This window comes from Trachemys scripta, chromosome 9 (genome assembly GCF_013100865.1).
Source record: "Trachemys scripta elegans isolate TJP31775 chromosome 9, CAS_Tse_1.0, whole genome shotgun sequence".
Taxonomy (NCBI): domain Eukaryota; kingdom Metazoa; phylum Chordata; order Testudines; family Emydidae; genus Trachemys; species Trachemys scripta.
The window spans coordinates 38722883-38744222 of record NC_048306.1 but is presented as its reverse complement, the minus strand read 5'-3'; the positions used below and the strand labels follow the sequence as shown (position 1 = coordinate 38744222).

The window sequence follows — 21340 nt, the reverse complement described above, 5'->3', positions numbered from 1 at the left end:
CTGAGCCCAAATGTCTACACTGCAATTTTTCAGCCCCACAAGTCCAAGTCACATGATCTGGACCAGCCACATGTATTTTATTGCTATGTAGACAGACCCTTACTGTCTCCACCCAACTGCTCCACATTTCTCATGTGTCTTGTCCTGTTCTCTCTTGTCCTGTTCCTCTGCCTGTCCTGTCTCTCCATCTGATCTCCCTTTTATTGTCTGTCTGATGTCTGTCTGTTTGTGGCTCCATCTGTCCTCTCTCATTCTGCCTATGCCTTGTGTCCCTCTCCTTCCATTGCTGTGCCCCTGCCCATTGTCCCACCCTGCCTTTCTGCACACACACCTCCTACCACTGACAGGCCAACACCATGGCTTGGCCCTGGTGCCCTCTCTGCATAGGACTCATGGTGGCACTGTTGGAGGCTGCCTGTGGGATCAAGAGGAAACAAAGCTACTGGCTTAAGTCAGAAACCAAAAAAGGGAACTGAAAGGGTGGGGTTAGCTCTCAGTGGCCTTCCTTCCTCCCTCTCAGCTCTCTGTGAGAATGAGTCGCCTGCTGCCATTCCTATCACTAACCGACCACCCCTGCATTTCAAACCAGTTGCCCACTGGCTGTTCTGGAGTCTGAATGCCACTGGGAAGCCACCCTTAGTGAAGAGAGCCAGCTCTGGGGCAGGCGCATGGAGGAGTGACAGGAGATCACCAGTAAGTTTCTGGAGACCCATTGGACCCTGTTGGGTGTGTGGAGGGGAGGTGATGAGGGTTGAGATGGTGGCTGCTGTGCGTTGCACTGAGACCGGGAGGGGAGTGTCCAGCGTGTGCCACATGGAGTAAGCAGAGAAGGACATGCCATGCTTGGGAGCAATGCCCAGCAAGGGGTGTGGTATCCAGAAGGGAGGAGGAGCGGGTGTGAAAGCCATCGTCAATTCATAACGAATATGCCAGACAGGCGGAATGACTGTGAAGGGTGGCTGCACAGTGTGACACGAGCAACATGAGATGCAGGATTGGAAAGTGTCTGGACGTCTCATGGGCTACACAGGGAGACCCCATAGACCCTAGAGATCACCCAGTGTGAGAGTACATCCAGGGCCTGCACACAAGGCCAGAGTCTACAAGGGGTCAGAGTCCATAGGGTTAGGACTTGGGGAGGGTAGAGGTGGGGGGAAATCACACACAGGGTCAGAATACAGGAATGTAGGAACTGCCAAATCAGGGAAGCCCAGTAGCCAATCGCCTCTCACAGTGACCAGTGCCAGCTCGTTCCGAGGACAGTGCAATGACCAGTCGGGCAGGACCATGTCCAAAAGGGAAGTTTCTTCCTAGGCAGTTAGTCCTGAAACAGGAGGATGCATGACCTTTATACATGTCCATTTTAGCTTGTGGGACTGCAGATATTATTAATCACCTAAATGTCTCATACTTATTTGGATCCTACTTGGCTCTGTGCCTCAGGAATGCCTTGTGGCAATGAGTTCCCCAGGTATCAATAGCAGCAATTCACATGGGGTCAGGATTGGTCTGGGGGCTCACCATGGCTTAGAGTCCCCATAAGGTTCACACAGTGGGTGACAGGGCCCTGATGTCCTCCCAGGCTGATAACATGGTCTCTGGTGTACACAAAGGGATCAGGGGCCAAGGAGACAGAACAAGGTGGTGGGAGTCGGGACTCCTGGTTCCATTCCCAGGTCTACCACTGAATTATTGTGTAATCTTAGGCCAGTCACTTCCTCTTGCCACGACTCAGTTTCCCCTGTGGCACCATAGTGATAATGGCATGCACCCACCTTGCAGGCGTTGTCATTTATGTGTAAATGGCTTTGAGATCCATGGCTAGAAGGTCAAGGTGGGCAAAGCATGCCTAGATGTGACTGCCCTCCCTACCCGCCCAACCTATGGGCAACAACAGAACTGAGCTGGAGCGTCTCAGCTTCATATAGCGCCACCTGCAGGGCAGCAGAGACACTGCCGAGTCCAGAGCATCAGCCGGGCAGGCGGAGGGGGAAGGGAGAGATGCAGAGCACGGATGAGGGAGCAGCAGGGGAGAGTCCATATGGCGAAGGGTGCCTCTTGTTTCTTGTCTCCAGCACCCCCTGTCTCTGGCTGTCTTTCTCCCCAGCCTCCTGCCTCTCCTTCCCCAGTTGTCAGCCTTGCAGCTCCCACCTTGCCCTCCCTTTGTCCATCTCGTCTGCGCAGACCTGGCCTGCTGATGTACCAGCCAACTGGCTACAGCATGCTGCAGGGAAGGAGGAAGCCTGGCACCCAGCATACAGTTTAGTATGGCTAATGGCTTTCTTCTTCTCTGGCTGGCCAGGTCCACCTGAGCTCCTCCAGCAAGGGGAGGAGGGAGCTGGCCGAGCTGAATGATGGACAGGAAAGGGTGGCCGCTTCTGTTCATCATGACAAAAAGGCACCTGTTTCTGCTAGCAAGTCAGGGGCAGGGGTAGGGGCTCCAGCTCTCAATGAGGGGTTTCTTTCTAAGATACAAGACACTCGGCTGAGTCTCAGCATAATTTGAACACTACTGTGGTTTGATAAGTGGGGTCCTAGGTGTTCTGCTGCCTAGACATGATGAAAACCTGCTCCCTTGCTAAAGGAATGTGCTAAAGTGCTGTGATCTAGCAGAGGGGAGGCAGTCATACCTCAGGGCTGGGTGTATCGCCGGGTGTGGCGGTACCTCGGGCTAGGCGCGTCACCGGGGTACCTCGGGGCTGGGCGTGTCGCCGGGTGCGGCAGTACCTTGGGGCTGGGCGTGTCGCTGGGGGTTGACAGGGCAAAGATGATACTGTGTTCGCCTTCCCCTTCGTTTTTTGGTCACTGAATTTTATTTCACGCAGTTAAGGCTCTGAAGTGCAAAGATCGTTTCTTGTAAAAACTTCTTGTTAAGCTGCGAGCCTGAAGTGGCTGCTCCCCACCAAGTGAAATCAAACTGCACAGCCAGAGATAGTTGCTCCCAGGACTGAGCGCTAGGTAGGCTAAGGACATAAAATTGATCCCCACTGGGGAGTGAGGAGATCCAGGCACAGAGGCCTCCTGAAATGTCTTGTCTTAACCCCGGACTTCTCAGAGCTCTGAACTCCGCTGTCGTCATTGTTTTATCTCTGAATCCATCCCTTGCTAAAGAACCCCCACCCCCTCCCCTACACCCATGCTGGGGAGTTCCTTCAGACCATCTCTTGCCACTTCCTTTCCCTGCTCCATTGCTGGTCATCACTGGACTGACTCAGCAAACTACTACCCTGGCACTTGAATGGGGAGCCCACAGTGTGTTGGGGTCAGAAGTAGGGCTGGCAATGGGAATTACCCCTGTCTAAGGTTAAACTGGCGGAGTGGCTATATGCAACCCCTTGCCATCCAGGACCTGGCATGTCTGCATTTCAATTATTATCTGCTTCTCATGGCTTCTAGAGGGCTCTGGGCAGCACTAACATAAGTTAGAGCATCCCTGAGGCTACTCTAAATTGCACCAGGGGCCAGCGAAGGCCCCAAATGACCCCAGAATATAACATGGTCCTTCCCCTTCCCAGCACTGAGCATAGGAATGTAGCAACTAGAATCAAGGCCTCTCTCTACCCTGCCCACTCCAGCCCCAATCCCCAGTGTGAACCCAGCCAGCCCTGCTCTCCAACCCCTCCCGTCTCCTGCTACACTCCAGGGAGCCCAGCTCCACTCTGCCTTTGCTCTGTGTTCAGACCTTGTGTTTGTGCCAGGAGCCAAGCCCCAGCAGAGCAGGAATCCCCAAGTGAGTCCATTTGAGAACTCTGCCCCTGCGGGCATCTTCAGTTGCTTCCAGGGTGTCAGTGCTCATTGAGAGCAAACCTGGCTCCAGTTAAAGCAGCATGTTTGACTGCAGAGCCTTGATGGCTGGGTTATGCAAATCCCACAGTGGCACAGATGAGTGAGCTGGGCAGGTTCCTCTCAGGGGGGCTGAGGGCTGTAGCTCAGCCCAGCCACGTGTGTCTCACTTTCAGCATAGGGACAAGATGATCAGGGAGGAGGGGCAGTCGATGAAATCACAAAGCAGGACACTAGCACAGCTGTGTACTGCAGGATTCCTCTGGGGTTCCTGAACCAAAGCTTAGCATCTATTAAACTTAGAAACAAACTTATATTGCCAGGAACACGTAATCCAAAAAGCAGCCTCAGCATTTTAGCAGCTGCCACATTTTCCTGTGATCAGCCTCTTCGAAACGGCTCTTCTGCTTAGCTCTGTCTCCACACTAATTGCACACAGATGCAGACTAGAACATTAGTTGAAACATTATATTGGGCCAAATTCCACATTGCAGCGCCCCTTGATTTCAGCTACAGTTAAAAACAGCATCCTGGTCTACCATCTTTTGCTTTTTCACCCAGGTCCTGCTAGGCAAGAGGAACCCAGCCATTGACATGGACCCCACATTCCTACTTTTGCATATACCGCAAAAGAAGTAACGCTTTAGTTGCTGTGTTGACTATTATACAGTGCTCCTCTGTCCCAGGCTCCAGCTATCATTCAACCTCTCCTCTTCCCCATGGCTACACTGATGATCAGGAGTTACCCATTCAGTTATAGTGGCCTCATTGGGACACACTTTTACACCCGGGATTGTTCTTTGCCCTTTACATCAGAGACAGTAACAGCAGAGGGTCCCTGCCAGTAAGAATACAGCTGGGGGAGGGAGGGGTTCCCATTCTTTTTCACCACAGAGCTGGGGGGGAAGGGAATATTCCTGCTGTAGGATGGACAGATGCAAGGAAGTGGAGTGAGAGGACAGAAAGATGGACACGGATTGCAGAAATTTGGGGGAAGAAGGTGGCTGATCGATCTCTCTCTCTCTCTCTGCTGTAGGGCTTCAGGGGAATTCCCCAGGAAGCCTCAGGACTTGGGGACCCCCCTTTCTATCCCCCAATCAATGACAGATTAAGCACAGATCTCATTGGTTCCTGGCGGGCAGGGACCCAGGATGCAATGTACATGCATAGAATAGATCCATCTGTAGGACCCCACTGCTTGAGGGGAGTGGGGCCAAGAGGCACAGGAACTGTGAGCTCAGGGTGCCCTCCCTGTTGTTTCTTGGGTTTAGATTTCCAGCACCTCCCTGAGGTGTGCATCCAGACAGCCCAGAATGCACTGCATAGCGGCATTCTAAATTCAGACACAAGAAGCATCCGGTGGATAGCTCATGTGACCGGCCAAGCACACACACAGTTGGGGGCATCAGAGAATCACACAGAGCCACTTCCATCCCCCTTATCTGAAGCGAGAAAAGACCACCCCTGTCTCTTTGGGCCCTAGCTTAGAGATCCCATGAGCCACCACTGCCCACCCTCCTCTTCTCTCCTCCCCCGCACCCAACCTGGTGCTGCCTATAGACCCATATCTGAGCCACATCACGCAGCCTCACTGAGCTCTGGGGTTTGACACTTTGTATGTACAAATGCAGCTGTCCCACATTTGTCAGAGCACAATTGACCAAAGTGTCATATTTACAGGAAGTAACATTAGCCAGGCAGAGGGGGAGCCATCCTCTCACTCCCACTCCTGTGCTTTCACTTCGATAGAAATGGACAGCTTACTGCGAGGTATGTGGCTAATGGCGCTGGGGAGTCACCCAGTGGCAGTGGCTGGCCCTTTAGAAGCAGAGATGGGAATGTGGGCTGGGAGCAGAGCCCCTGGGTGGTGACCTGGGTTCAATTGAGGTACTGCCTAGAGTCCCAATCAAGGTTGGTGCCGGTTGTGCTGGCCGGGTGCTGCCCAGATATAGGTTAGAAGACACACCCTGGGCTGAGCTGGGTGTTATTTCAGTGACAATGAAGGAGGCTGGACTGTCTGTGGGGCCACAGGAATAGAGCGCAAGGGACCTGGTCCTCCCTTGGTATTTATCTTCCTTTCCTTTGTCACTGGGCTCTACCTGGAAGACACTCTGAGGAGCTGTCCTGCCTGCACGTGGATGCTAGCCATTGCTCGGGTGCTACGTGGCAAGGTAATGCCTTTTTCACTCTTGTCAGTAGAGTGGGGTAACTAGTTTGACAACTCTGTTTGGGGCAGACGTGGCAGATCCAGCTCAGCGTGACTCCTAGGGTCAGATCGCTGGCGATTAGTGAGGGTCCGGAGATCTGGGGACATGGCTGAAAATCCCAAGCCTTCTGGGCATTGGAGTACTAATGGTTATTCCTATGAAAAGTCATTATCACCAGAATTAACTGTGTGATTCAGCAGTCCCTGGTTGTTATTCAGTCACCTACCCAGGGAGCAGAAATAATGCTGTGGGAGTCAGATAACCGGTCCCACGCTACAAAGACCATACAGCCAAGGCAAACAGCTTGCTAACAGTAATAATATAATACCTACCTCTTCTATAGTGCTTGTCACCAGTAGATCTCAAAGCACTTTACAAAGACGGTATCATTATCCTCAGTTTACACATGGGGAAGCTGAGGCATGGGGCAGGAACAACTTGCCCAAGATCACCCAGTAGACCAGAACCAGGAATTGAACCCAAGTCTTACTCCAGTGCCCTTTCCATTAGGTCATCCTGCCTCCATTGCCATAGGAAATGGCAGCTAGTTTCCCTAGGCCACTCCCCTGCCCCCCCCCCCCATTCAGATCCTTAAGACTCCCTTGTGTCATGATGCCCGCAAGGTGCGAGTCAATCGAATCGTACAAATTTTCACCCATTTTTCAGAGATATTTTTAAACAAAACTGTACAGAAAAATAATTGTTCAGTGAAGCTGTGCGTGGGCCACTGCTCAGAAGAACATACCTAATTACTGCAAGCCCTCTCTGTGCTCCCCAGCTCAGTTGGTTTGCCTCTCGTCTGAAACTGCAAAATTCAGCTACTCCAGCATAGGGGCCATACAAATATCAGACAGACAGAATCTTCAAGGTGGGGACTGTGCCAGTTTATTTGAACTACCAGGCATCACAGCATGCTTACGAGCACAGCAAAACATAACTAACGACTGCTTGGCTGGCTGGTTCTTGCTCACAAGCTATAGGTCTAACTCAGGAGTGGGCAAACTTTTTGGCCCAAAGGCCACATCGCGAAATAGAAATTGTATGGCGGGCCATGAATGGTCACAAAATTGGGGTTGGGGTACAGGAGGGGGTGAGGACTCTGGTGGGGGATGCGGGCTTTGGGGTGGAGCTGGGGATGAGGAGTTTGGGGTGCAGGAGGGTGCTCTGGGCTGGGATTGAGGGGTTTGGAGGGTGGGATCAGGGCTGGGGCAGGGGGTTGGGGCGCAGGAGGGGCTCAGGGGTGCAGGCTCCAAGCGGCGCATACCTCAAGCAGCTCCCAGAAGCAGTGGCATGTCCCTTCTCTGGCTCCTACACAGAGGCGCAGCCAGGCAGCTCTGCACACTGCCCCATCCACAGGCACTGCCCCTGCAGCTCCCATTGGAGTACCGGAGGGGGCCACTGGAACATGTAGGAGCCAGATTGGGGCCAAGCCACGCCCACCGGGAGGCGCATGATGTGGCCCCCAACCCAGCAGCCAGGGCAGGGCTCGACCCAGGGCCCTGACTGGAGCAGGGCCGAGCCCAGTCCCCAGCAGGAGCTCGCGGGGCTGGCTTACAACGGCTCGCGGGCCAGATGCAGCCCCTGGGCTGTAGTTTGCCCACCCCTGGTTTAACTGATCACCATATGTGGGAGTCGGGAAGGAATTTCTCCCCAGGTCAGATTGGCAGTGTCCTTGAGGGTTTTCACCTTCCTGTGCAGCATGTGGGTGCAGGTCACTTGCCAAGATTATCTGGGCATATCTCACTTCATCAGGGCTCGGGCACTGGTGTACTTCAGTCCCTCCCGTTCTCTGCCTGGGGCATGTCATAGCCTAGTCTCTCATGGGCTGCAATACTTTGGTCTAATTTTGGTTGTGGGGTGTAGTGTGTGGGTGCTGGTGGCCTGGGCGATACAGGAGGTCAGCCTGAGTGATCTGGGGGGGTCCCGTCTGCCCCTAAATCTGTGACGTTAATTAACAACAACTTGCAGCCTGAGCATTTTGTGGATGCTTCTGAACAATGAAATCAAGATTGAGTTGTGAATGATTCTGGAGTCAGGAGAAGGGGAAGAGGGATGGTTTTTTATAACAACTACTCTTGCTGCTAATGCACGACCAGCTCTACTCTTTGATAATTGGAATGTAGAAAGTGCCTCAACAGAGGAGGCAAATTGTAGAGGTACTGGATCCCGTCTCTGGCAGTGTCCTCTGCATGATGTTTCAGATAAAGGCAACCTCCCCCACTTTGAATGTATCTGTGTGCTCAGTTGTGCAATGCTGTATGTGGGAAGAAAAATTCCTTCTGGACAACTTTTGACCAGCCTATACACCAAGGACTAGACTCCGCTGTACCATTGATTTTGATGGGGTTATTGTCATTGACTTCAGTGGCAGCAGGACTAAGCCGTAAAGCATGAGGACTGGTAAGCCTGTAACTTCAGAACACCTAGTGGAACTGCAAATGTTACTCCTGTGCATCATAAATTGTGGTTTTGAATTTTACTGAATTAGTTTTATAATACCCTGCAGCAATGAGTTTCACAGGTTAATGCTTCCCTTGTGTAAAAAAGTCTGCCCTTGTATCTGTATGAAATGTGTTGCCTTCCTTGCCCTTATAGGAGGGGGAAGGAAAGGGGAGTTCTCCACTGGCCTTCTCTGAACCATTCATTATTGCCTGTTTCTCCAGCAAATCACTTCTGGCTCTTCTCCCTCCAAATTAATAGGCCATGGCCCTGCCTATAAGAGGGCTGCTTGTAATAGTGGCTTAAAACAATTTTATTCTATTTTTGGATCACAGCTTTTCTCCCTTGCCATTAGCATCTCTCCTTTCATTATTACGCATCTCTGTAATTACTGAGCCCTGCAAAGTGCTCTGGGATACAGTTTGCACCCCAGGAAAGGCATTAGACAAAATAAAACTGTATCCTTTTTTTAAAAAAGGATTATTTAGAGCATTCTCATGCTATTGTTAGTTAGGAGCATTCTGCAAGAGGGAAAACAGAAGTGATTTTAACATCAAGTGAAATGGACATCACATGTGACTCACAGGCATCCAGTGCTAATGATGTTAAACTGGCTAAGTCTTGGGCATGTTGAAATGGGCATAGCCAAGCAGCATTTTAGAGTAACTAACTGAGATTTCCATATGTGACTGTCCAGGCCGTCAGCTAGACTTAGCCAGATTTTGGGGTCATTTTGGGAGCCTTCCATATTAGGGTAAAAGTCATTCAAATATTAGAGCTTCTAGGCTGCAAACTATTCCATATGTGGGAAGTATGTAGTTATTAGGGCTGTCGATTAATTGCAGTTAACTCATGCGATTAACTCAAAAAAATTAATTGCGATAAAAAAATTAATCATGATTAATTGCAGATTTAATTGCATTGTTAAACAATAGAATACCAACTGAAATTTATTAAAATATTTTGGATGTTTTTCTACATTTTCATATATATTGTATTCTGTGTTGTAATTGAAATCAAAGTGTATATTATTCTTGATTACAAATATTTGCACTGTGAAAGATAAACAAAAGAAATAGTATTTTTCAATTCACTTCATACAAGTACTGTAATGCAATCTTGGTGTGGTGAAAGTGCAATTTACAAGTGTAGATTTTTGTTACATAACTGCACTCAAAAACAAAACAATGTAAAACTTCAGAGCCTACAAGTCCACTCAGTCCTACTTCTTATTCAGCCAATCGCTAAGACAAACAAGTTTGTTTACAGTTACAGGAGATAATGCTGCCCTCTTCTTATTTACAATGTCATCAGAAAGTGAGAACAGACATTTGCATGGCACTTTGTAAGCCAGCATTACAAGGTATTTACGTGCCAGATATGCTAAACATTCATCTGCCCCTTCATGCTTTGGCCACCATTCCAGAGGACATGCTTCCATGCTGATAACGCGTGTTAAAAAAATAATGCGCTGTTTTACCCCCATTCTGCCATATATTTCATGTTATAGCAGTCTCGAATGATGACCCAGCACATATTGTTCATTTTAAGAACACTATCACTGCAGATTTGACAAAACGCAAAGAAGGTACCAATGTGAGATTTCAAAAGATAGCTACAGCACTCAACCCAAGGTTTAGGAATCTGAAGTGCCTGCCAAAATCTGAGAGCGATGAGGTATGGAGCATGCTTTCAAAAGTCTTAAAAGAACAACACTCTGATGAGGAAACTACAGAACCCAAACCACCCAAAAAGAAAATCAACCTTCTGCTGGTGGCATCTGACTCAGATGATGAAAATGAACATGCATCGGTCCACTCTACTTTGGATCCTTATCAAGCAGAACCCATCATCAGCATGGACGCATATATTCCAGAATGATGGTTGAAGCATGAAGGGACATATGAATCTTTAGCGTATCCGGCACGTAAATATCTTCCAATGCCAGCTACAACAGTGCCATGTGAACGCCTGTTCTCACTTTCAGGTGACATTCTAAACAAGAAGAGGGCCGCATTATCTCCTGCAAATGTAAACAAACTTGTTTGTCTGAGCGATTGGCTGAACAAGAAGTAGGACTGAGTGGACTTACAGGCTCTAAAGCTTTACATTGTTTTGTTTTTGGATGCAGTTATTTTTTGTACATAATTATACATTTGTAAATTCAACTTTCATGATAAAGAGATTGCACTACAATACTTGTATTAGGTGAATTGAAAAATACTATTTCTTTTGTTTTTTTTACAGTGCAAGTACTTGTAATCAAAAATAAATATAGTGAGCACTGTACACTTCGTATTCTGTGTTGTAATTGAAACCAATATATTTGAAAATGTAGAAAACATCCAAAAATATTTAAATAAATGGTATTCTATTATTGTTTAATAGTGCAATTAATTGCAATTAATTTTTTTAATCGCTTGACAGCCCTAGTAGTTATATAGTTTTATTTCCAAAATATGACCATGTAGAGCATGATTTGCAAACCCATGAGCACACGATTAATGTGTATCGCTAGGGAGAGCCCCTGGATGCATGCTGCAAAGTTCAGGTCCATGTTTGGATTTCCAGGACTTACAAATGCAGCAAGAGGTTTGAATCTAGAGCTTTGATTTGGGCCCATTTCTACCTGGATCTGTTCACCAGGACACTAAAGAGAATTGCTCTGCTGCTGTTGTGGATGGATGGAGTGGATGACGCAATGTAAGGTGCTTCGGATGCTTATTTGAACCAAAGTTCTGAGCCTCAGATCCAGCTAAGCTGTGGTCAGAAAAGGGCCTGCACTAACGGTGGCTTCATAGGCCTGCACACAGCCAGTACACCTGCCTCAGTTTCCCTTCCATTTGCCCAAAGCTAGGAATATCGTCTCTCTCAATGTCCAATTCAAAGGCCTGTCTCTGGGCATAATGTATGCATGTACAGTAATCCTGACAAAACCATTCTCCCCAAACCCCAAAGCACAGCAGGTACAAACACAGCAGTTTTCCCATTCCCCCTTCCAGGGTCATCACTTCCAGGTCACCCACCTGAGAGTCCAGTCTGTTCCCAGTTCCTTTGCCCTTGTTCCAGGGCCCCACTCGCCAGGCCATCAGGTCATTCTGTCCCATGACTCTGCTATCACAGCCAAGTCTATTCTCCCACAAGAGAGTCCCTCCAGGGCACCACTCAGATCTCTCTACTTCTCTCCCCTTCTCCTGGGATCTGCCCTCCAGCATCAAACCTCTCAATTTGGGATCAGCTTGCCCTGACCAAGCACTGCCCAGGGGCCTCTGCAGGAAGAAGCTGGGCCAGTCCTCCTCCACAGCTCCCTGGGCCGGCTCGCCTCACCTGTCGCTCTGTCTCCCAGGTCTCCTGTAGCTCTCTCCCAGTAACACTTGCCACTGCTCCTCTCTGTGTCTGGCAGTTCTCCCCTACTACTTCCTGCCTCCTTCACAGGCCACTCACTCCAGCTCTTCCTGTCTCCTTCCCTAGGGCCCGGCTGCCCTCTTTTAAGCCCAGTTGGGAGGCATTTGACCAACGAGTCACACAGATGCACTAACCTCTTCCCTCATAAGGGGGCAGGGCCAACGGACAATCACTTCTGCATTCTTCCAGGCCCCAGGGCTGTCAGGAACCAGGTCTGTTGTAAATTACAGCAGCCTCGGGGCTGTTCTAACTCCCAGCTGGTAACAGATCCCAAGTTAGGTCAACTGGAAGCAGCAGAGTGCTCCAGCCTTGCCCACTTCCCCAGGCACATGCCTACGGCATCCCCTATACTGAGGATAGTGGGGGAGGATGGGATTAAGCTACTCAGTTAGGGTAGCTTTATGGCCTCTGTTCAGGAGCCAGATGCTAGCTGCAAACCTCTAAGATATCATCCCATGGCAATCAGCCATGTAACTCTCCAGAAATATCACCCACATTTGAATCATGAAGAAACAGTACAAATGAATCCCCCCCCCGCCAACATTCACTCACGCACATACACACACACTTTTTGAGGTTTCTTGTATGTCACTGATAAGAGTCAGCTATGTCTCCATTGGCTGATTTCAGATGGGAGATGTTCCCAGCATCAGCATTAGGGATCTGACCGTAGCTGAAACCTGCTTAGATACTATCATATCTTTCTTGGTCATTCTTGGGACTCAGCAATAAAAAATAATAATAATTCAGCAGTAAAACAGGGAACTGAAAGATAAAGATCAAGTATGTAAATTACTCCCCCTTCCCTTTGCGTCTTTGTGACCATGTATCCAGCTATTAACATCTTCAGCTCACTTAGATCCCAGTCTAAGTTGGTGCAAGATGTCAGTCTGGGATCTCGCTCTGCCTTCCCCAGGTGACCGTGTGAGCTGACAGAGCACCAGCATCCACAATGTCCCATTGACTTCAATGTCAATTGTGGGACTGGACTGTGGGCAAAGGTCTAGAACTCTGCATGATGATCTGGCAGTATCTGGTGGGATGCTCACTGACTGGCCAGTCTTTGCTTTGCTTTGGCAGCGTCAGCCCAGCGAGCGTGGTGCGGAGGAAGAAGAGGAGGAGGAGAAAGACATGGCCTCCACTATCCTGGAAAGCATCTTCCTGAAGCGCTCACAGCAGAAGAAGAAAACTTCTCCTCTCAACTTCAAGAAGCGTCTCTTCCTCCTGACGGAAAGCAAGCTCTCCTACTACGAGTATGACTTTGAGCGTGGGGTGAGTCCAAGGGCCTAGAGCAAAGCAGGGGACATTGCTAATGGGGCAAGGGAGGCTCTGCAGAAGAGTTAGCCCCACCAGGGTCTGATCCCCTGCTGGAAGACACAGAAACACTCTTTCCCTGGGTCAAGCAAGGCAGCAGGCCAGGAGTGCGGGGGGTGCTCGGAGGGATGGAGTGAGGGGAAAGGGAAATGTATGGGTCTGAGGTTTGACCTAGTCACTGTGCACTGTATGTCAGTACATCCTGTTCACGCAGAGATGGAGACTGGGGTAACAGTCCAGGCTGGTGCCTAGAGATTAACCCTGCAGCCAGCTTGGGTGCAGATCAGACTCCAAGCTTAGTGGCTGGCCCCTTTCTCTCTGTATAATGGGAACCCCCCTCCCCTCTCCTCCTCCTCCCACTCCTCCTCCTAAACTCTGGGGAAGCTTGGATCCCAGATGCTGATCCACATCCAAACTTTGCAGCTCAGATCCCCCTGTAGTGCCATGGGGCTGCAACAGAGTCTAGGAGCTGACAGCTGCCTTCCCTGCTCACCAGGGTAAAAGAGCATGTGCCCTGCCAGGCATTAATTCCTAGAGCAGTTTCTCAGGAGACTGCCAATACAGCTCAGAGCCCAACATCCCAGGATCTCCAGGGGAACCTGCTGGTACCTTGTGATGGCTCCAGAAACCGCTGGAGAGGAGTATCAAGCTCTGGGCTAAATCCTGCCCTCGGATGCTGAAGTCAGTGGGAGTTATGTGTAGGTGTCTGGGGGCAGTGTCTGTGCTGAATTCTGGGGGTCTGAATCGTGGGGGTCTCATCTCCCTCCCCTTCCCCCCAATTCCTCTCCCTTGTTCTCTCTTGCAGCGACGAGGCAGTAAGAAGGGGTCCGTGGACATTGAGAAAATCACCTGTGTGGAGACGGTGGTTCCAGAGAATAATCCTCCCCTGGAGCGGCAGGTGCCGGTAAGAAAGGAACATGTCCCCATTGCTGACATTGCCCCCCTCCTCCCATCCCCAGCGCTTCCTCCCAGCCCAGCTGTCCCTGACAGGAACACAGGCCAACAGCAGCCCTTCTCCCCACCATACCTGCAGGGTGTGCCCAGCCCCTGTGGGGAGATTCCTGCCCCAGTTCTTCCTGGAAAGGGAGTCGAGTCCTATGCCAGCCCCCCAGGAACTGGCTGCAGTTCCTCTGGGGAATTAAGGTGGGGGCTTCTGGCTGCAGGCCCCTAAGGAAATAGGAGGCAAGGCCTTTTCCAGTCCCCTTGGGGCATCGGTGGGGGGGTTCCTGATTCAGTCCTCTGGGAATGGGAGAGCTTCCCACTCCATTTCCAGATGGGCATTTGGAAGTTGCACTCTAGTCATCTGGGCACACTGGCCCCCACTGCATGGCTGTTAGCCCTGTTGCTCTGTCATGCCAGATGGCATGTTAGGTAGAGCATACCCCAGAAGCAAGTACTGGTGTAGGGGGTAACTGCTGGCTGCTTTCCCAATCTCATGGGCCTCTCCCAGCCCCGATGCCTGGAGTAGCAGAGGCAGGGGAGCAGGCTTTGGGTTTGTCTGTCTACTGTTAGCTCCCATACTGGCCCAAAGGCCTCGTTCTGAGATCCCTTGGTGCCCGGGCGATGGGCAGGCTGCAGAATGGATGCAGCTCTGTGTGCTCTGACATGCCAGAGGGTGGCGAAAGGCTGTAGCAGATTAAGATCCCAAATCCCCAAAGACCGGGGAGCTGCCCATATTACAAAGCCCTGATATCCAGAGCCATAGAGCACACAGCAAATTCATTGTACAGCACTGATCTGTGGAGCCAACAGGACACTGTGCACATCCAAGCTAAGGGGCTGGTACTTGGGTACTGCAGGCACTGGTAGCGATGCTCCAGACTATAAATCCACCTTCTCTGTCTGTCTCTTGCAGAGAAAGGGGGAGGATTACAATGAGATGGAGCAGATCTCGATCATAGAGCGGTTCCCATACCCTTTCCAGGTGAGTCATTCTTCCCCTCAGTTCCCACTGGGGCTGTCTGCAATGCGCTCAGGCTTGCTTTGCATGAGGAGAAGGCAGCAGGGATGGGGGGAGGGGAGGGCTGGTGTTCCTATGCTTTGCTGTACTGGGATCACATGCAGGGTGCTGTGCTTAATCCACTTTGAAAGTGGGGTAAGCTAACCAGGAACACTGCACTCTTACTCCAGAATCAGGGTGCCCACACAGGGTGCTAATCTGGGATAGCTATTGTGCTTTGCATTCACACCCAACCTTAATCTGAATTAACTGTCAAGTGTAGACAAGCCCTTAGTCCCTCAGCTTCACATCTGTACAATGGGGATAATGGGACTGCCCTACCTCACAGGGGTGTTGTGAGAGTAAATACAGTAAGGGACTGGGAAGTGCTCAGACACTGCAGAGACCAAATGAAAACTAGATGTTGATGTGAAACCGGTGGGTATGTACTTGGCACAGCTCAGCCTGCTGCCACCTGTGCTACTGCAGCAACGCTATTTATACTCACTCTAGCTCAATGAGCTCGTACACCCCAGCTCATAGTGTGGACATAGCCTTTGTTTCTATTATATAGTGTTGCTTATATAGTAACTTTCTCACCGCTTTACTGTGCTGGCTGTAATGTGGTAGGTACATTGGTGTCTGAGCCAGGGTGAATATCTGGGCCTAAGGTGCACCATTTGAATCCAGATCCAAACTTCCCCCAAATTTCAGATCCAGGGTTTTGGTTCTACCCACAGGAGAACCTGGGGTCTGCTGCAGAGTTTGGATCTGGGGATGTTCAGATCTGCGGATTTGGTTCAGGCCCATCTCCAATATCTTGGTTAGCTACAAACAGACACAGTTTTCTGGATTCTAGTTCTGGAGACTTAAAGATATTTTGCTGTTTGTGGACTGAATTCCGTATGAATCTCCCCTCCTTAGCCCATCTCTGATCCAGTCATAATCTGCAACTGGGTCCCATAAACTCCCTGCCCATTCTCTGCTTGTCAGAATCCCGTTTGGTGAACAAAGCAGCCCCTGACATATTGAAAGTCAAAGGAGGAAGTGGAAAGTCTTGGGGGAGGGGGCTTATTTATAACCTCCTGGTCACAGTCTCATAAGCACAGCAAAGGGGCCAGAACAAAATTAAAGGGGTTATGCTCTGCAGCAAAAGGTTAAAGGCCTCAGTTCCCACCTTCTCCCCTGGCTGCTCTGGAGAGCATAAGCCTGTTTGTCCCACAGGTGGTGTATGATGAAGGACCCCTCTACGTCTTCTCCCCGACAGAGGAGTTACGCAAACGCTGGATTCACCAGCTGAAGAACGGTGAGTCTCTGGCTTTTACAATGAAACCTTTTTAAAAATCTTGCACGGGGCAAGGCAGGTGTCTGTATTCCGCACGGGGCAATGACATCAGCTTTGGGCTAGAATCATCATAATTTCATTTGAGCCGGGACCATATTGCAATGATGCAGTGTACCGGGGCTGTAACACTTGTGGGCAGCTGAAATCTGATGGAGCTGTGTGTGTGGGTGGGCTTGTGTGTGAGGGGGGAGATTAGCTGTCTGAAATGACACAGGGAAGTTCACACATGCAAGCCGGAAGGATGTCAGTCTGATAACAGGGAAGTCAGTTATTGCATGACAAACCCCATCTTCTTAAACAGCAGGCATTTAGCAAAGCCTGTAGCTCAGATCAGCTCTTCAGCTGGGTGACAGTGCTGTGTTCACACTATTCTGCCTGGATCCTGCCACTTGCTTCCACTCTGTCTGGCAGTATGCCCTGGTCTCCCCATTAACCATACCCCTGCATTGGCTGTGCCTTCAGCTCTCCACCCTGCAGCCCTTAATGTCACTCCTCATCAGCCGCTGCCTTCAGAGGCCAAACTCAGCCCAGAATAACAGAGCTCTGGTTGCCCATCAAGTGCCACACACTGACATGAACCCAGGGCTGCTGCTAGAGAACATGTGGACTAGCCGGTCCTGGCTCCTGGGAGAGGAGGGAGTGTCTCTCCAGTGAGGGATGGTGCTGTGCCACAGTGTAGTGCTGGAGAACCACCTGTGACAGTTTGCCATGACAGTCATGGAACCTTGCATGCGGGGACATCAGTGCATCTGATGCCTAGTAACAAGGACAGAACAGCTGCTTTAGTACCTGGTCCTGGGGGGGTCTCTGAATCAGGAGAGGCTCCCGAACAGTCAGGCAAAGTGAGACCCGCACAAGGAGGGAGTACAATGAACATTTCCAGTGCCACCACACAGAGTGTAGCAGCCTCCTTTGCCATGGGTGTGTCTCCAGATCCAGAGCTGACCTTCCTCAGCACACGGGAGTTTCCAGCTGCAGGGCTGGAGTGGGCCCATTTGGGAGAAAAGAGGCAGCTTTCAGAATTAACCACCCATAGTCGCTTTCCCCACAGCAGTTCTTTGGAAAGGCAACAGGCCAGTACAGTTGCAAGGAGCTGTGCAAGGAGAGTGACAGCTTTACAAAGTTTGAGTTAGGGGCCCCCTTCTCTCCCTTGCTCTGGGCTAAAGGAGGAAGGGGTTTGCCAGAGGCAGGATGTAATTACACAGAGTCAGGCCCACAGTGCGATTGTGCAGCAGCTGGCTATAAGCTGCTCTCATTGACTCCAGGGGAGTTGCTCACAGGCTGTGCTGCATAATCATGTCCTTGGGGTGTTTGGCTCATCAGAGCAAAACGCTGAAACTTCCCAGCCTGTTTGTGCATTTCTATTTTAATGCATGGGCATCACACCAGCCCAGCCTCTTGCTGCTTGGATGCCTGGGGCCAGAACCTCAGGCCTGGCCATTTGGCATCTGGAACCATTCAGGGAAGGGGAACCACAAACCTGGATGTAAGTATGTCAGCACTGCAGTTAAATACCCGTGGCTGCCCGTGTCAGCTAGGGGGATGTTTAATGCACTGTAGACATTTGGGCTGGAGCCTGCACTCTGGGACCCTTTTCCATCCCGAGACAAAACATCCACGCCACAGTTAAACAGCCCCGTAGCCTGAGCCCCATAAGCCCATCTCAGCTGACATGGGCCAACAGCAGGTGTTTAATTGCAGCATGAGTATGCCTTTTATGGTTCCCTGACCCTCCGGTCACTGGACACAGGCCTGGTACTGAGGAACATCATAGAGCAGCCTCAGGGCTGCCCTGAACTGTGCTGACTGTGACAGCCCCAAAGGAGTTGTCCTAGCAGCCTGGGATTGCAGGAGTGCAAGGGCGTTCCAGCCACACTCATTTCTCTCAGGCATCCCCCCAAGCTAGGGGCCTTGAGGACAGCGCTGTGCTGGCTTCACTCCCCTGCAGGATTCTTCTGCACAAGGAGAGTCCACAGCTGGACAATGAAGCCAGCTGTCTGGTTTCTATTCCTGGGGCAATGCAAAGTAGTCTTACTGGGGCTGAGCACATGGTTTTTAATGTCTTCCCCTCTCTTGTCTTTCCAGCACAGCTACTGAAGTATCACTAGCATTGCCAGTAACTCAACTCACTCAGATCCACCAAGCACACTGGGGGGGTACAAGGTGCTATGGTCTCAGAGCTGTCCTAAAACCTTCTCACACTCCCCTTTGTCTGGTCCTGGCTTGTCCACTGGAATCTCTGATTTCAGGACCATTGGAAAGCCAGGACTTGCCAAACCTCAGCAGGCCAAGGTACATCCTGCTGGAGAACAGGCCTGTCTCACCCCTCTCTAAGCCAGTCAGAGGGAAAAGGCACCCAAAGGAGAAGAAGAATGACTGAACACTAGCCAGGCCAATCCCCATTGCCTGAAGTCCTGGGGGAGAGCTGAAGGTTTCAGGTAATGGGAGATTGGGTTATCGGGCCAGCAGGCTTTGATGGCTGCGTTCGGGGTCCCCTGGTGATAAAAAGCCAACTGATTTCTCAGAGGCTCTGCAGCTTTGTGTAGGAGCTCTGCAGCTTCGGTCAAACCCTGAGGGACAGATCCAGCCTTTGGATAACTGAGAGTTTGGGGGAACTGGGATTTGGCTCGCCAGGACACTCAGATGTCCCAGTACTGAGTGTGAGAGTAAGGCCTCGATAGAAAAAAAATAGGTAGGTGCGACTGTGATTCAAAAGGGGGCCATTGAGTGAAGAGCTGACGTGAGTTACTAAGGAGCCTCCCATCCTTTTCGTCTGATTGTATATTAATTTGTATTCTGGGAGCACCTGGTAGGTGAAGCTCTTATCCCTTGTGGAGGAGGCAATGCCCATTGTACAAACAGGCTTTCTCTCCTGCTGCAGTGATCCGTTACAACAACGACCTGGTGCAGAAATACCACCCCTGCTTCTGGATTGACGGCCAGTACCTATGCTGCTCTCAGACAGCCAAAAATGCAATGGGTTGCCAGGTCCTGGAGAGCAGGAATGGAAGTAAGACACCACCTTGCACCCCCAGCCCATCCTCCATTCCCCTTCTCTGTGCTTCGGTTCCTTGCCCCATCTCTGGAAGGCAGGTCCGGGTCACCTTCCGAGCGTCTCACCAGCCACTGACCCTGATGAGTTTTTCAGCTTCTTTTGCTTCATTTCTTATCTTAAAGGTTTAAAGACTGGGTCTCATCGCAAGACAAAGAAGCCTCTCCCCCCGACCCCTGAGGAGGATCAGGTAGGAGAGGAGTGGCTGGGATCAGTACTTGTCACAGGGTGGTCTGTCCCCTTGGAGAGCAGTGGGGGACTGGGGCCAGCCACGCCTTTTCTAAGGCATTTCAGAACAGGTGGTTCCAGGATCACTAGGGGTACATCTACACTACAGCGGGGAGTCGATTTAAGATACGCAAATTCAGCTACGTGAATAGCGTAGCTGAATTCGACGTATTACAGCCGACTTACCCCGTTGTGAGGACGGCGGCAAAATCGACTTCTGCCGCTTTTTGTCGGCGGCGCTTACTACCACCTCCGCTGGTGGAGTTAGAGCGCCGATTCGGGGATCGATTGTCGCGTCCCGACGGGACGCGATAAATCGATCCCCGAGAGGTCGATTTCTACCCGCCGATTCAGGCGGGTAGTATAGACCAGGCCTAGGTGTGCCAGCCTGCTGAGCATTAGGAAGAGAGAGAGAGGCCAGCAGGAAGGCTCTCCTGTTCCAGGCTCCTGATGCTGGCAGGCTAGGGAAGACTGAGAGTGCTCAAGCAGAACCCCAAGGAGGAGGGCTGTGGAGCCCCTGTGGCAAGGGGAGGAGTTTGAGCCTAGGGGGGCAAGGAAAAGGCCTGAGGGAAGGTTGCACCTGGGGCCAGAGTGGGATTGGCAAGACCCCCCTGCTGAGAGGGAATTGGGACCCTGGGGAGAGCTGAAGTCCTGAGCGAAGGAAGGCTTAGAGCTTGGACAGGCCAGAGGAACTGTACATATTTTGTAAGGACTTGATGAACAAGACCCCAAGAGGGGACATGCTGGTTTAACCCGTTCCTGGGTGCAGGTGAGTGCACTGGAGAAACATGCAGGGGGAGCTGAGATGAGACGAAGGCAGTGCCAGGCCCCGGGTAGCACGCTCAGGGACCCAACCCTAAAACAGCGCTCTGTACTGCACGCGGTGAGGGGCGGGACACTGGGCCCTCACTGTGTTCTGTGTTTCCCCACACCCTGGAAAGATGATGATGAAGCCGTTGCCTCCCGAGCCATCTTCCAGCTCTGCGAGTGAGCTGAAGAGGGTGGTGGCACTGTACGACTACCAGCCGATGAATGCCCAGGACTTGCAGCTGCAGAAGGGAGAGGAGTACTTTGTCCTGGAGGAGAGCAACCTGCCCTGGTGGAGAGCCCGGGACAAGAACGGGTAAGAGCCCCAGCGTGGATAGTGTGGGGGAGGAACCTAGCTCAGCCACACGTCACCCTGTACACTCACGATCCTGCACACACTTAGCCCCCTCCTGAGGGCACCTCCAGAGCACATGCACGCCCACGTACCTCTGCACGCAACTACATCCCCCACACGTGGTGGTGCCTCCCTCAGAATGGTGCAGGAGCCAATGGGGATCTGTCCCCTCTCCCAGAATCCTGCTCAATGAAAACGAAATGTAGGCAACCTCTGTGCCCTGCAGACACATGCTGGCAGAGTCTGTGCTGGGGACAGCTCCCTCTGGGTGGGGTCACCCCAGGCCTGCTGCAGCTCCATGGCGCAGGCTAACAGTCTGTGCCAGCATCAGGGAGGGAGAGGCAGCTCATTCACTTGGTTCAGAGGAAGGAGGAGGACTGCAACGGACTGGCTGTGCATGCCCTTGGTACCGACCTGATCCAAAGCCCACTGGAGTCCATGGAGAGACACTCTTTGGCCCCAGTGG

At 51.2% G+C, this 21340-nt stretch overlaps 1 protein-coding gene across 3 annotated transcripts in view; it reads left to right on the top strand.

Moving 5' to 3' along the window:
* The first annotated feature begins 521 nt into the window (after positions 1 to 521).
* The window catches only part of BTK (Bruton tyrosine kinase), a 29311-nt gene continuing 8492 nt past the window's right edge, over positions 522 to 21340 (top strand). The window contains exons 1-10 of one of the 3 annotated variants that reach the window (XM_034782363.1): positions 679 to 693; positions 5464 to 5553; positions 5890 to 5954; positions 12915 to 13106; positions 13954 to 14052; positions 15004 to 15072; positions 16312 to 16393; positions 19314 to 19442; positions 19610 to 19674; positions 20654 to 20835. In XM_034782363.1, the coding sequence (XP_034638254.1) occupies positions 5535 to 5553; positions 5890 to 5954; positions 12915 to 13106; positions 13954 to 14052; positions 15004 to 15072; positions 16312 to 16393; positions 19314 to 19442; positions 19610 to 19674; positions 20654 to 20835 (902 nt within the window). In that variant the 5' untranslated portion in view covers positions 679 to 693; positions 5464 to 5534. Of the gene's footprint in view, positions 694 to 5463; positions 5554 to 5889; positions 5955 to 12914; positions 13107 to 13953; positions 14053 to 15003; positions 15073 to 16311; positions 16394 to 19313; positions 19443 to 19609; positions 19675 to 20653; positions 20836 to 21340 lie in introns of all 3 variants that reach the window. The other 2 variants (XM_034782364.1, XM_034782365.1) reach the window with 2 other exon arrangements.